Below are 15,347 nucleotides of genomic sequence, written 5' to 3' on the forward strand. Positions count from 1 at the left end.
TTGTTCTTCAGACACAGGGAAACGTGATGCCTGCCCAGAGGTTTTGTACTTCTCAGCATTCAAGGAGCGCCTGGGCTGGGAGATGGGTTGCTTGCAAGTGCGTTAACCCATTCTTTAAAAAAAAAAACAAAACACAACACATGTTCAAGCAATTTACCAGTCATGTTCGCCCTAAGGAAGAACTGCCTGACCACTGGCGTGTTTCTGGAGGTGCCAGATGCCCTATCTGCGGAGCACTGGGCTTTGCAGGTGGTGTTTTGACCATGTTAGCCAGTCCACTTTCAAACGTGACCTGGCCTGCTAGCCCGTGCATGCCCACGGGAAGAAGAAAAGCCAGCAGTGCGTGCACGTGCGGAGAGGAGGAGCGAGGTGCTGTGCCCAGCATGACTCCTGAGCCTGCTCGGGTCAAGCATCCGTGCTTTTCCTCCTCGTCCCCTTGTTCCTGGGCTGGCTGATGTGGCTGGTGTGACTTGTGGTCTTGCAGGTGCCCCCCCCCAGCCTCCAGGGGGGCTGCTTCTCCTTGAGGCTGAGGTTTGAGCATCTCAGCTCCTTGGTGGGAGCGTGGCAGGGATGCCCCCTCCTGCCCATCACCATGCTGGCACAGGCTGGGGCTGGATGGTGTGGATCCGAGGGGGAGGAGGCAGCAGGCCCCTTCCTTCGCTTGGGGAAGATGCTGGGGCTGCACGGTGTTGTGTAAACTCTCGCTTGGGCAGTGAAACAAAGGCCGCTGAAATCCCCCCAGGTAGCCCAGCGGCATATTTTGAGGGATTATCCCTTATCAGCCCAGTCCTCTTCCTCTCCTGTTAAATCTCCCCTGTGATACCAGGGTGGCTGCACCTGACACCAGACACTTCGAGGTGGGGAGCGCATCACCTGTGTCACTCAGTCGGGTCCCACTTGTCACTCCTGTGTCACTCCGTGGGGTCCCACCGAAGCTTTTTGGAGCCCAAACCCCTGCACAGTGAGGGGGTAGCCCTGGGAAAGCCTGGGCTGGAAGCCACGGGCTTCCAGTGGACTTGCCCCCTGGGGGGACTTGCCCATGGGCTTGCCCCTTGGATTCCAACTGCAGGGGGGCTGGGGGCTCCCCCAGTGACCCCTGAGCCCCTGGCCGGGGCCGGGGGGGCAGCCCCTTGGTTGGGTTTCTCTGCTCAGGCATCTCCGGCTCGCGGAGGCTGGCTGCCAACAGAGCTCCCCTTGTTTACCCAACTCGGAGGAATCGGTTTACAAGGCTCACAAATACCCTTTTCACCTTTCCCATCAGAAAACACCTCCCGAAACAATGAGGAAATTGGACGCTGCCACCTGATAGCTCCCAAGGAACCTGCAGGGCCAGGAATTTGCGGGGCCACGGGGCCGGCCGGTGCGCGGGGCCACCTCGCCGGGATGCTCCTCGGCGGCACGGGGACCCTGAACCCGGCGGGGCTGCGGGTGGCAGCTCCACGTGCCCCCCAAATCACCCCGGGGGCCTTCCCATCGTGAGCCTGCTGGTAACAGCTCCGTTCCAGCACGTGCCTGCAGCACCGTAGCATTATTTTTATTTTTTCCAACTGGCTGCAGTTAATCCTTCCCACCTTTGACACCAAAAGCAAAGATGCTGGGATGTTTTTTGAGCTCTTAACCGGCGATGGTACAAACGGCGAATGAACCAAAGCAGAAATGTGCTCGTCCTCCTGGGGGGGGCACAGGGGGGCAGTGGGGAAGAGGAGCCCTGCGGCGTGCTCCCCGGGGAGGTGCCTGCTGGCAGGTACAGATGGAGCTGAGCTGGAGTCGGCTGCGTGGCCTGCTGCCCGGTCACAGCAGCGCTGCACTCGGGGGTGACAAAGTCCTTCAACCGTCTCCTGTGGCTGCGAGGCTCGATCTCATGAAGCACTTGAGATTTCCAGATAAAAAGGAGGCCCAGCTGAGCGGAGCACGCTTCCCGATTCGCATCGGCTTTAAGTGCCTGCCTCTGGTTTTGTAGCGACTTGGACGGCTTCAGCCTTTAGACTTGGGAGGTCCTTGGGGAAGACACGTCTTGGCATGTGTGGCAGCCCGGGCTTCTCCTGCCTTGCAAAGCTTTTCCTTCCTCTGCTGCGTGCCTGGCATCCGTGGTGGCACGGGCAGACCTTGCTGAAGGACAGGAGCCGTGTGTGCTCCCCTTGGCCCTGGCATGAGAGCATCCCTGCGAGGTGCTGGGAGAGGAGAGGGGGCACGGGGTGGCCGGGCAGCTCAGCACTGCTCCCCCAAAGCCATCGTGCCGCGGTTTGCTTGGAAGAGCCACGAGGGCCGGGGGCTTTTTGAGGCTGGGGGTGTTGGGGAAGGTGCTGTGTGCGTCTGGCCAGGGCTGCCCGCTGAAGACAAGCATGGGTGTGCTTGCTGTCACATTTGCAGGAGCAGGAGCAAGCGATGGGCTGCTGGGCTTGCCCATTCATGGTTTCCATGGCTTGGCTGGGGAACGCCGGTGCCAGCACGCACGGTGCAGGATTAGCCCCCAGGGGGACACCACGCGCTCGCTGCGGGGGCATCCCCCTGTGTGCACCCCCTGCCAGCCTTGCTCTGCTTGCAGGAGCCGTGCCGTGCCGTGCCGTGCCGTGCCATGCCGTGCCGTGCCGTGCCGTGCCGTGCCAGGCTGCCTGCCCTGGCCAGCTCCATGCTGCCCGCTCCATCCCCGCTCCTGCAGCGCTGGTGCGGGTGGCCGCGGGGTCCCCGGAGCTGGCTCGCGCTGGCTGGAGCCGTCTGAGGCTGGGATGTAAGTAGGTTATTGCTGTGAGCAACAGCCATCCTCCTTCTCAGTGCTTCGCCAGTCTGCCGTATCCTAATTTAAGTTGTCTAATACACTGCATGTCTCGAAGAGCATCCCAGAGTGCTTTATTATGCAGATGTCAGTCACAGTTTCATCGTTAAGGTCGAATTGAATTTGATTTCCCCCCACACCTTAGAGCAGGGAAATCAGGCTCTGTCTGTGTGATGAATGCGGCAGATCCTCCCCAAAATTACAGCGAGCGCTCTCAGGGCTCAGCGAGTTTCCCTTTTAATTTAAAAGTAATCTGCTCATTCCTCCCAGTTAGCCTGAGTTTGGAGATGTGTCCTTGTAAAGACAAGTCCCCGTGTGCCAAGGGGCGAAGCCCGGTTGGGCCCTCATGAAGTAAAATCTCTCAAATGCAAAACTTGGAGTAATAACGTGCAGAGGCGACTCCTCAGCCGGTTTGGATGCCTCTCCCTCTGCGGTTCTTGTGATGAATGTTGCTTTTCACCTCCTCTGTTGCACTTTCCTGGAGAACTGGGCTCTCACCTAATGGGAGCCATTTGCAGTCTTCCCTGGAACGGCTGTCACCAGCCGTGGCTTGTGACAAAAAAAAAAAGAAAATAGGGGGAAAAAATCGTGATGTGGAGCTAAGAGCTCAAAGCACAACGAGGGAGGTGTCGGGAAGGCAGTTTCGGGGGTTTCTGACCAGCCTCGTAGCTTGGAAACAGCCCTGCTCCTAGAGAAGGGAGGGAGCGCACTAAGGGGGAAATGGAGGAGAAAAAATCAGGGAAATTGAAGGACAAAGGGCAAAACGTGCACGCGCGCAGGAATGCTGCTGGCAGGAAGCGGCAGGCGGAGGGTGCGCGGTGTCTGAGCGGTGGTGGGCCGTGATGCAAAGCAGATCCAAAGCAGATCCCGCCTGGCCTCCCCGGGGAGCTGCGGGGATTGCTGCGGCCCCGGGGCGTGCGAGAGCCCCCGGGCTCCGTGGCCACTGCGGCCGGCAGCTGGTTCGTGCTCGATTCTCACGTAGGAAATCTGGAAAGCCTTCCGAGGCTGATCCCCGGGCACGAGCTCCGCGCTGCTGAAGCTGAGGCTGAGCATTGATGTAGGAAAATTGGTTTATGGCTTTGTCCTCAAAAAAAATAAAGTGCGCACGGGCCTCGTTGCCGAGGTCTGGGAGATGAGGGAATGCCAACGGGACATCGTGGATGGATGTTCTCAGCTGCGTTCCCTCGATGCCTTTGTCATCTCTGCCCTCCCTGCATTGCTCCAGCCCTGCCGTGCTTGAAAACCAGTGGACCTGCCGTGAGTGCGGGTGGATGGCACGCGGGCGCTGCAGTTGCCCCGCTGGCCAGATCGGCCCTCCTGGGATGGAGATGGGAGGCGGATAGGAGCCCTCTGCTCTCGCTCGGGAGTTGCGAGACATCTGCTTGACTCGTTTGTGGCTTCCTGTTTGGCATCTTTGGGGCAGGAGGGAGCTGGCAGAGGCTGAAGGAGGGAATTTGAGTCACTCGGGAGCCCTTTGCCAGAAAACGTCTGACTCAGCCCAACTGCGGAGAAATGAATGTGGGATCCAGCTGCCTCGTAGGGTGGGAACCTGTGAGTGAGCATGCAAGTGTTTACTTGCGTTGCATGTCTGTGGCCTCGCGGAGGGTGGGGATGGTGAGCAAGGGGAGGGAGGGGCAGGGGCTTCTTTGCATCTTTGACTAAACGTCTCCGGGGATTGCATCAGGGCGCAGGCAGTGGGTGGGGGCAGCCTTTATCGCGTGTGAGGCTTTTTGGAAGCGCGCTGCTGGCCAGGGGCCAGCTGACCTACTTGGTAGCTCACCTGCCGGCAGCCGGGGCTGCAGCGGCGCCGCCTGCGCTCGACCTTCCCGGCGGCAGCGGGGCCTCGCAGGGGTTGGGGTCCCTGCTCTGTTTTAGGGCTGCTGCAGGAGAGCCTGGTTCCAGGAGCTGTAATTGCTTCCTGCAAGCTTACACCTCTGGTGGAACCGCCATGGTGGCGGGGTTGGGGTGGTCCCAGTTGTCCCCATGTCTTTTGCCATGGCAGTTCTCCTGCTGCTGGTGGAGAACCTCGGCTCCTCGGTCCGAGCCGGAGCTCCCCTGATGGGCAGGAGGGATGGGGCGAGCAGCACCCTGTGATGCAGCCCCCCAGGGCTGGGGGCAGCGTGGACAGAAGGTGCCTGTGGAGAGGTGCTGGCGATGTGTGGCTCTCCTGGCTGCCCTACAGCCCAAACCCAGCCTGGGAGCCCTCACCGAGGGCACCGGGGTGCGTGTGGGCTCGGGCTCCTCCTGCCTTCTCCGAGCCCGGCCGGTGTGGAAAGGTGCCGGAGCTCGCACGGTGAGAAGCCTGGAGCCTGGGCTGCTCGGGCTCTGGTTTCAGCTCCCTGGCTTCTTGCTGCGACTTGCAGAGGAGCCACGGAGCAGGTTGGTCCTGTATGCCTGAGCCTGCTCCCCGCTGCCTGCAGTCTCAGCCTGCAGCTGACGCTGGGAGGAGGCAGCCCCATGGCTCCGGCCCCGCTGCCACGGCAGGGGGCTAGGCAGGGGCTGGCAGCGCAGGGGAGGCCGTGGACGTGCAGCCCGTCGGAGCACGTGCTCTGCTCTGCACCGTGCCCAAATTGCAGGAGGGAGTTGCAGCAGAGATAGCTTTGCAGGAACATCCATTCCCACCTTATCTTCCATCAGGAGCGCATTATGTTGCCTACATCAAAGTGGATGCTCTGCTGCTTCCCTCCGAGTTGCCCTAATCCTCTACTTCACCGTGAAAAGAAAAAAAAAAAAAAATCAGAGTATTGCTCTGCAATAATGAAATCTGAATGTTAATTATCAGCACATTACCTTCCCTCCCTTCCCTGCACAATGCCCTGCCTTCCAGCCCCAAATAGCTTTCCTCCCTCCTCGCTCCTCTCCACCCGGTCCTCCCACGCTCCTGGGCACGCCGTTGAGCTGTGGCAACCGCCGGCTGGGTAGAAGTTGTCCTGCGAGATGCTTCCTTCCCTGCCATGTAAGGACAGGAATTCCTCCGTAACCGGGGCGTGGAAGGGATCCCTCCCCGCGCCCCGTCCTGACGACTGCTCCCGTGCCTAATTACCTGCTGTCCCTAATTACCTGCTGTCCCGCAGGAAGCTTGCTGCCTGGCCCTGGGGCACGGGCGCATGGGCAGAGCCGTGGTGGCTGCGCGAGGAAGGGCAGCAGTGGGGTGGCTCCGCTCCCTCTCCGGCCACGCTGCTCACTGGTGTGTGCTGGTGCCATACTGGGAGGGCTCGGGAGGAGCCCCTGGTTCTGGTGGCTGATGTTCTCGCTCTTTGTGCAGTGCTGGTGAAGGAGGAGGAGAACTTGGTGACAAATAAAAAGGCGTTTTGTGGAGGGGGAACGGCTGAGTTTATGGCTGGGATGATTTATGGGGGAGCAGGGCTGTGCGCGGGGTGCAACACCCAGGCACGAGTGTCGCTAACGTCTCGCCCTCTCCTCTCCTTGCAGGTTCATGACTGGGAAGGGACTGGTCATCTACCCGGAGATCGGGGACAAACTGGACATTATCTGCCCCAAGGCGGAGCCGTCCAAGCCTTACGAGTACTACAAGCTGTACCTGGTGAAGAAGGACCAGGCCGATGCCTGCAGCACCGTCATGGACCCCAACGTGCTGGTGACGTGCAACCGGCCCGAGCAGGAGATCCGCTTCACCATCAAGTTCCAGGAGTTCAGCCCCAACTACATGGGCCTGGAGTTCAAGCGGCAGCAGGATTACTTCATCACATGTGAGTCGCCGCGCTCTTCCTCGCCGCCGGCCGGACCCCGCGCCGCAGTGCTGGGGGCTGCGGGGGCCTGGACAGTGTCGCCAGGCGCTGCTTTGGGACTTGGCTCCTGCTCAGAGCTGACACGCACGGAAAATATTTCCCGCTGGATGGGAGAAGGGGAGGAATGCGCTGCAGGCCGAGGGGTCCCGGCCCTTATCTGGCCGCCGCGCAGCGCCAGGAGCGGGAATGGTCCCTCTGGAGGGGGTGAGACCTGCCCGCAGCCGAGTGGGTTTGTGTCTGGAGCGGTTTTACAGCTGGAGCTTGGTGCTGTGGGGCCGGAGGTGCTGTGGGGCCGCTCTCATAGGGCTGCTCTTGGTGTAAAATCAGGGATCGGGAGCGATAGTGCCAAATGCTACCAGCTCGGCCGTCCTCGCTGACCGCCGTGGGAAGCAGCCTGGAGAGATGCTCCCAGAGCTTCTTGTGGATGAAATGGCTGTCAGCACGTGGGCTGGGTGCTGTTATTTTTCTGTACAACTTGGAATTGTAGGAGGAAGGAGGCTGGATTGTCTCTGAGCCCATGGCACACACAGGGTGCGCCCACGAGTGCCGGCCGGGACATCTCCATCCTCCCTCGTGGCCGTGGGGTTGGTGCTGGGGCTGGGCGCTGCCTGCCAGCTCCCTGCCAGCTGGCAGGGATGTGGGCTGGTGCACTGGGGTCACTAAACCCGGTGTTTTTAGCCTCAAATCTTTGCCGTTGGACGGGGCGGTGAGGATCCTGCAGGCAGCCTCTGTCTCGGGGCTGAGGGGCAGGGGGTGCTTGGCTGTGGGGCAGCGCGAGGCTGCCAGCCTGGGTGCTCCTGGTGAGCCCCGTCTGGCGTTGGAAACGGCTTTTTTTCCACCGCAGCACAATCTGAGCGTGCCTGGTGCTGAGGAAGCAGCCAAATGGGCTCCTGCAGGTCAGGTTTCAGCCCGCCCTTGCATCCGTGGCGTTGCTCAGCTCCAAGGCTGGGCTTGAGCATGGCGTGGTGGAAAAGGGGCTGCAGCAGCTCCTAACCAAAACGTCCCTTCTGGTCGTCTGCTCCCAGTGCTGTGTAGCAGGGGCTCCCCGTCTTTGCTGCTTTTGGGGTAGAGGCACGGATGCCAACAGCTGCCCTGTGCCCCATTCCCCCGGGGCCCCCCCTGTGCTGCCCGCTCGCCCTTTTGGATTTAGGGCAAACACCTTGAAGTGCTCGGGCAGCGGCTGCTCGGCACGCAGGGTCAGCAGCCCTCCGGGACAAACACATGAGCCAGAACAAAATCAGGAGCCTAAGGAAGCCCCGGGGAGGAGAAGAGCACGGGTTTCCTCTTTGCCACCCCATAGGATAAGCCCATAGGTGCTGGCGGAGGGCAGGGCCGGGTGGGCAGAGGCTTTGCCAGGCTCTGCCTTCCCCAGGTGGCTGAGCAGCTTTCCAAATCCTACCAAAGCTGCTCGGCTTCCTCAGCTGCCCGGGGCTCTCGGTGCTGTTTCCACAAGCAGTCCCTCCCCTTGCAGAGGGAGAAAGCTGGAACTGCGTTCTCGATTCCGCCACCAGAAATCCCATACGGACAGATTTTCTCTTTATTCATAACAAAATCCAGTTCCCACCCCAAGCCTGGGGCATCTCCCCGTGGTCCGCCACAAAACCCAGCTCAACCTCCGCGTCCCGGTGCCCAGGTGCCGTCCCCGTCCCCCCGCGGGCTCCCCCCGGCCCCGCTGCCCCCCGGCGGTGCCCCCTGCCCGCCACTGCTCTGCCCCCGTCTCGCACCGTTTCTGACTTTAATTTCTCTTGACTGCTCCGCGCTTTGAAGCGAGCCTCGGCGGCGCTGGGACCGGGCGGCCGCTGTGCGCTGAACTTTGGCCCCTGGGTGGGCCGGGGATGCTCCTGTGATCTGCCCGTAGCCTCTGCCCGGCAGCCCCAGGAACCCTTTCTGCCAAGAAAGAAAATAGCCAAAAAAACAAAGTCAAAAGTCTCCCGAGCAGACCACCCACGTGTTGTCTTTTTTTTTTTTTTTTTTTTTTGTTATTCCCTTCTCCCCAAGCTCGCCTGGACACACAAAAGGATTTTTTTTTTCTTCCTTTTCTTTCGCCGGCTGCCCTAAGCCGGGGGGAAGCGGCGCGGCGGCGGCCGGGAGCGAGCGGCCGCGGCTCGGTGCCGTCCCCAGCCCCGCTGCGAGAGCCCGCGGCCGCCGCACGGCCCCGTCCCAACTCATTCAGGGCCGCCCCCCCGCTCCCCCGCCATCACGTTGGATATGCCAAGCCTCGTTTAGGGCCACTTTTATCACCGAGGGACACTCAGCCCTCGGCTTAGGCTGCTTTAGCGATGAAAAAGGCTTTTGAAAGCGAACGTAACCTCTCCCCATCCCCGGAATCCTTGCGCCGAGCCCCTCGGTGCCAGCTGGAGGCTTTCATTAAAAGCATCTTTTCTCCTGCGGCTGGACAGGGGAAGGTGATTCCTCTTCCTAAGCCTTTTCATAAAGAAAAAGATGCGGGAGCTCCTGGCTGCACGGCCGTGCCGCAGACAAAGGCTCGGTGGGGCTGCTGCCGGCTGCTGGGGCTGCGGCGGGGTTTGGGGAGGAGGAGAGCTGGCACTTGGGGAGCGGGGCGCTTTGCTCCTCTGTTTGCTCCGTGGATGACGGGGGTTCAGGGCAATCCTTGGTTTCATGCGTGTCTTTGGTGCCCTGCAGGCTCCCTCGCTACCTGCTTGGTGCTGGGAGGATGGGGAAGGGGAGCGGGTTCTCCGCTGGGCGGTTGCTGCGTTGCCGTATGGGAAGGTGAACGCAGCAGGAAGGAGTTCTCGCTTTTTGCCCCCTAACAGAGCCCATTTGGGGCTTTCTCTGCGAGCCACGAGGCCAAGCCCGTGGGCAGGCTGCTGGGAAGGTAGAGGAGGGCTCTCGGGGGGCTCTGCTGTGTGGCAGCGACTCCTGCTCGCCTGCAGGCCACCTGCTGCGGGGTCTCAGAGCCTGTCCGTAACCTCATCGCTCCTCAGCTTTAACTTTTCCCGTTTTCCTGTGGTTTGCTCTGCTTCCGCCGCGTCCTTGTCCCACGCGAATCGCCGTCCTCCCCCTCCCTGGTGGCTGCGCTCTCGGGATGCTTGTGGGCAGCTCCGGCTTCCCCGTCCCCGAGCCAGCCGTACAGGTTTAGCTCTCCTCGCCTCCCTCCGGAATTCTCTCCAGCTCTTAATTGCGCTTGCTGCTATTCTTTGAACCTGCTCCAGTTTGGCTATCTCTGGTAATCAGGTGCCTAGATAGGGAGATGTGCATCCAGCTGTCCTGGCGGCTCCGGGGCAGGAGCCCTGGCCGCAGCCCAGCAGTGCCCCAGCAGCCGCCGGTGCCTGGCAGGGGGATGCCTCGGATGCCGAGTGCCTTCAGCCCGGCGCTTACCATACCCTTGGGCACGTTGATTTATTCTCTGCCATTGCCACGGTTGTGTTTTGGTGGGGACACTGCTCCAGAAGAGCCAAGTCCCTCCAGACCTGCTCAGTCCCTGCTGGCACATGGGGTGAGCAGTGCCCTGTCCCTGCAGCACCGCCTGGGTTCCAGGTGGCACCTCTTGGGGACCCCATGGGGACCCCGGGCACGCTCATAGTGCCCAACCTGTCCCCATCATGAACAGGGGAAAACAACTCAAAAGTAGCCTTCCTTCTCCTCCCGTTCGTTTGCAGAAAATGCTAAAGCAGAGGCGAGGCCGCGGCAGACACTCGCCCCGCAAAGCTCACGCGTTTCCTGTTGACTGTGAGTCGTTAAGCCCTTCAATCCATTTTTGATGTAATAATGTTCGTAATCCAATCTAACCGTTTTTGGCAGCGGGATTCAGAGAGCCCAGATACATGACGCCGACGGTTCCTTTAAACCCCTTGTCTTGCATTTCTGTTTTTAGATGCAATTAGGCCCAACCTGGCAAGAGCTATTGTTGCACGCCATCGCTGCCTCTGCGATGTGGGTTTCATCCCTGGCCCTTTCTTCCTCAGCATTTTTCTATTGCTATTTTAGTTGGAATTTTAATGCGGAGAAGGGGGTCACCTGTGTACTGCCAAGTGCCAGACTCCTCTTTTCTTTCCTTTTTTTCTTTTTCCCCCCTTTTTTTTCCTTTTTTCTTTTTTTTCTTTTTCTTTTTGTTTTCATTTCCTTTTTTTTCCCCATTTCTTTTTTTTTTTCTTTTCTTTCTATGTTCTTTTTTTTTTTTTTCCTTGAGACACGTTGCCATACTTGTTTTTCTGGCTGCGCCCTGACTCCCGAAATAGCTGCCATGGGTTTAGGAGGCCTGCGAGCCAGCTGGGAGTCGCGGTGTGCGCGAGGGTGTCCGCGGAGCTGCTCCAGGATCCTCAACCTTTCTGCAGCCCTCTCGTTTCCTCCCTCACCCCTGCTGTCCCCACGCACGCAGAGCTCTCCTCCCTCCCTCCACATGGGCCGTGTGATGGGTGCTGTGCGGTGGGTGCTGTGCGGTGGGTGCTGTGCAGTGGGTGCCGTGCCGGGTGCCCGCCAGCCAAGCTCTCCGCCGCCTTTCTTTGCTGCCTGCATTTGAATGTGGCCACTTTCATGTACTCCTCAGCTCCCGTCCCACGACTTGTTTGCTGAAGACGAGTTGAAAGCAAAAGTGCTGTTTGATGCCGTGATGAGAGCTGTGAACTTCTGCTGATAAAAACCCAATTAACCAGCTTCCTCATTCTTCACCCAAATGGGCTGGCGCGCGCGTCCTTGCGCCCTGGTGGCGGGGGCGCACGAGCAGAGCCGAGCCCTGGGACATCACCGGGGCCGTTGGGGCTGGGGGAAAAGGGGTGGCAGAGGTGGTTTTGGTGGGGAGGAGATGCCCTGGCTGTGGGGCATCCCACAGGAGGTGCTGGGAGGTGTGGGAGCTGTTGGGCTGGTGCTGGGGACAAACGGGCTCTAGCAGTGCCCGCCTCGGAACTTCAAAGCCCCTGCGCTGGACATGTCAAACCCAAATAATGGCCCTTAGACAACACGCGGTTACTTGTCTCGGAGGCTTGTCTGAAGACCGTGACCACAGTAAATGCGATTTTGTTGAGCCCTGTCCCTTAAGCCTCTGCCTCTTTTCTCTTCTCCTCCTCCCTCCTGACCTTTTCGGCTCAGCGTTGTCCCCGCGCAGCCCCTGGCAGCTGATCTCATGGCTCAGCCTTTCATGGCGCTAATAGGGATGAAAAGCCCTATCAGAAAGGGCCAGTGTCCCTGCGCCCGGCCAGGAGGTAAATACCCAGCGCTTTGATCTGCTGCTGCCCAGGGGCCCCGCGGGGCCGTGCCCGGTGCGCGCTGCCAGCCCGGCCCCTGCCCGACCTCCTGCGTGGCCGCGGGAGCTGGAGATGGCTCTGCCCAGGGCACGGGGAGGGCTCGCAGGTGGCAGGGCTGTGACACCGGGCTTTGGGCTGAGCCCTCTGGTCTTCATCCAGCAGCTGGGGGATGCTCCATGGTGCAGAAAGTCAGCCGTGCTTCTCGCGGGCAGGCGGCGTCAGGAGGGACCCTGCTCTTCGGCGGTGTGCAGCGCCGAGGGCTTCCTCTGCAGCGCTGGGAGAGATTAAAACATGACTGCGATTCGAGCAAATTTTTGCTAAGACACTTGAAAGGCTGAAGAAGCCTTCAGCTTGAAGATGGCTTGAAAAAAAAACTCCCAGCGTGTAGGCACGTCTGGGAAGGGCGTGCAGCTGATAAGCGCCGGCAACCACGTGCTTGGTGTATTTTTAAAATAACTGCTCCTGCCTCGAGACCCTCTCGCTGCTTTTCTCTTTGTTGCCTGTGCACCCGCAGGGCTTTTTTGTCCCCGGGGAGCCGGGACGAGGCTGTCGGAGGAGCTCACCTCCGTGGGTGGGAGTGGGGCTCGCCTCTGCCGGAGCTTTCTCCCTCTTTGCATTTTCATGGGCTTGCAAACATCTCCTCAGCTGTGACCTGGCCTGTCCTCACGCGGAAATACCGTGATTTGTATCTTCTGCTGCACGGTGGGACGCTGGGGACTCGTGTGGGAGCTGTGGTGGAGAGCTGGGCAACCCGCTTGAGGTGCCCTGGTGTCCTGGGGGGTTGGACCAGGTCCCTCCAACCTCAGCCTTTTGGGGATTTTGGGATTCTGTGGAGTGAGAGCACGCTGGGGCTGCGGGGAGCATTGCGATGCTTGGGCTGCGAGACGTGCAGCCTGCAAGCCAGCTTGGCTCCGGCAGTAAGGAGTTGCGATACGCAGCTCTTTTCCATCTTTTTTTAATTTCTAATGATCTGCGTTTTGAAATCCTCTTGGCCGGCTTGCCTGTGCCGGTGGAGGCTCCCCAGGTTGCGTGCTGCGCCTCTGGAAGCTCGCCTTTCCGGGGAGAAGGGCTCGGAGTTGCTATTTGAAGTTTCTTTGCCCTAGGAGTGATGATTTTCTGCTGCTGCTGTGTGCCGCCGCCGCTCTTTGATCCCGCGGCGCGGCGCGGGTGTTGGCACAGGTAATTGCAGCCGGTGCGGGGCTGCGAGGGGATGGCACCGGGTGCCTGCTCCCCGCCACCACGGGGCTGATCCTGCCCTGGGGGGGCACAGGGGACCCTTCTCCATCCTTCCAGTGAGCGGGCACGTCCTCTGCTGGGCAGCCGGGGGGGATTCGGCATCTCCTGGCGGTGCCCGAGTGCTGTGGCTCGGGGGACACCAGGTCCACGTGGCAGCGCCGAGCCCGGCAGGAGGGCGGTGAGGGCCGCGTCCCGTCCCCGTCCCCGCCGTGGGGTTGTTTGCCTGTGTAAACTTCCCCGCTGCCAGCAGGTTCCTGATGCTTATGCAAAGCGTGCCCGTAATTGCAGGCGGGTTTCCTCCCGGCTGGCCCGCAGTGCTCCCGGAGCTCCTCTCCCTCCCGGCCGCCTTCCACGGCTCCGAGTGCTCTCCCTCGCTTGTGGCTCCGCCAAGCCCGGCGGATTCCACTTCCAGGACATTTGCACATAAATCAGCCGCTCCGGTCCCTGATAACTTTGATTTTTTTGCTCTGAACCGCCTCCAGTTCGGCATCCGGGTGGCGGTGACGCAGCCCTGGCTAACCCCGCTGCTGCAGCTGCAGCCGGGAGGGGAGCGCAGCTCTACACGTCCCCATCCCTCCGTCCCTCTGTCCCTCTGTCCCTTTGTCCCTCTGTCCTTCCGTGCCACCTTCCTGCTCTCCAGGGACCCGCACTGTCCCCCGCCAGCCGCTCCCCGTCGCCGCGCCGGCAGATTGCCCCGGCAGAGTCACAGATGTTTTGCTACCTAACCGAGGAGATTTACACCCTGTTAAAACTCAATAAGTGCTTTCCTCCTCCCCGCGTCCCAGCGGGGCCCACAAATGACTCTGGCAGAGCATCAGGTGGAGAATTACATGGCACTTTTTTTTTTTTTTTCCTTTTTGACGTGTAGCTAGCTGCTTGGAGCTGCCACGGAGACGTTGCAAATAACCTTCCCCTCCTGCTGCTGCTGTCTCTTTTTGGAAGGGGGCGGATGGACCTTAAGACAAAGACTTCATTTTGTGACCCGATCCCCCGTGGACGGCTCAGTAGTGGTTGATGCTGACGGGCGTGTGGCTGAGCGAGCAAGCAGTGGTCTTGCAGCCTTGACGAGCTTACCTGCCACGTGGCTGTGGCTCTTCATTGCAGTGCTAATTAGGGCTGATTATATTTTTTCCACCAAAAAGCTGTTTTTATGGGAAATCAGGCTCTTGATGTCGTTCCCTGAATTAAAGCATCCTGCGTTGTGCAATAGGAGTGCTGCTTGCCCATTGCCCCAGACCAGTGTGGGGCACATGGGGTGTGGGGGGTGCCTGCTGCTCACCCCCCCAAGACCCCAGGGCACTGCCCAGCCGGGGGGTCCATCGAGCACACCGCCCGCTTTGTGGTTCCCATACTGACGTGGAACGAGGTGGGAGCCCAGCGGGGCTGCGGCACCACCTGCCCGGTGTGCAGGCTGATGCCGGTCCCTCGCTTTTACCCTTGGTTTTACCCTCGATTTTCCCCTCCTGTTGGTGCCCGTATTTTGATCTTTGTGGTGGTTTGACCCCGGCTGGCGGGAAGCAAACTCCATCGCAGCCAGAGCCTGCGCAACCATTTTTTGATGGGGATTGTTCAAAGCGTCCTGCAGCCTTCTGATTTCCACCAGGCGTTTGCGGCGGCAGAAAAGGCAGCCTGGAAAATCCCAGTCCCTGCCGGCGTCCAGCGTAGGCTCCGTTTTGGCCGGTGGCTCTGGCTGCCCGCCCTTGCTGTACGAGAAACGGGGAGAGGCTGTGGTGGGGTCGGGGCACCCTGCGAGCCCCCGGTGCCCTCAGCCCCAAGGGGGCCGCGTGCCCTGGCCCTGCTGGAGGGGTGCCTCCGAGCAGTGCTCCTACAGCTGTGAAATTCAGAGCAAAACCTCAAAATGCTGACCCGGGCTGGACTCAGCACCGCGGGGTCATTTCCTCCTGCCGTGCGTGAGGCTGCGCGGGGGCTGCCCGTGGTGCCGCGGGGGCTTAGGCGAAGGTCTGGGCTTGCATTTCCCTCCCCGGCGCTATATAGGGCTTTGGTGATTCAAAGGTTGTTTATTTATAGATAAGCTTGTTTATTTGTTTACGCCTTTCATTTTTAAATGTAGGTTCGTGCATTTATTTATGTAGCACTCACTGATTTAACCAGCTACGGCCAGGGCTGGGCGCCTGCTGCTGGTGGGCGTCAGCGGCTCCCTCGCTGCCGGCCCGTGCTCCCCGGGAGGATGTGGGGCTCCTGCCCACCCAAATCCCCCGTGAGCACCGCTGCAATAAATGGAGCCTTTGTGTCAGCCACCAACTGGCTTCCCCTCGCGCCCTGCCCGGCCTCTCCGCTTGCCCCTGCTCCCCGGACAGCTGGAGCCACGTGGCCATCGCCGGCACCGGCTCCGTCCCCGCTGGGTGAGGGTCCCCAGCAGATGTGGCT

At 60.4% G+C, this 15,347-nt stretch overlaps 1 protein-coding gene across 1 annotated transcript in view; it reads left to right on the forward strand.

The window, feature by feature from the left end:
* EFNB1 (ephrin B1) overlaps nucleotides 1-15,347 on the forward strand; it is a 55,116-nt gene that overhangs the window by 26,933 nt on the left and 12,836 nt on the right. Inside the window, exon 2 of the mRNA XM_068696542.1 lies at nucleotides 6,206-6,483. Coding sequence (XP_068552643.1) covers nucleotides 6,206-6,483 — 278 coding nt within the window. The remainder of the gene's footprint in view (nucleotides 1-6,205; nucleotides 6,484-15,347) is intronic.

Source organism: Anas acuta, chromosome 13 (genome assembly GCF_963932015.1).
Source record: "Anas acuta chromosome 13, bAnaAcu1.1, whole genome shotgun sequence".
Lineage (NCBI taxonomy): Eukaryota > Metazoa > Chordata > Aves > Anseriformes > Anatidae > Anas > Anas acuta.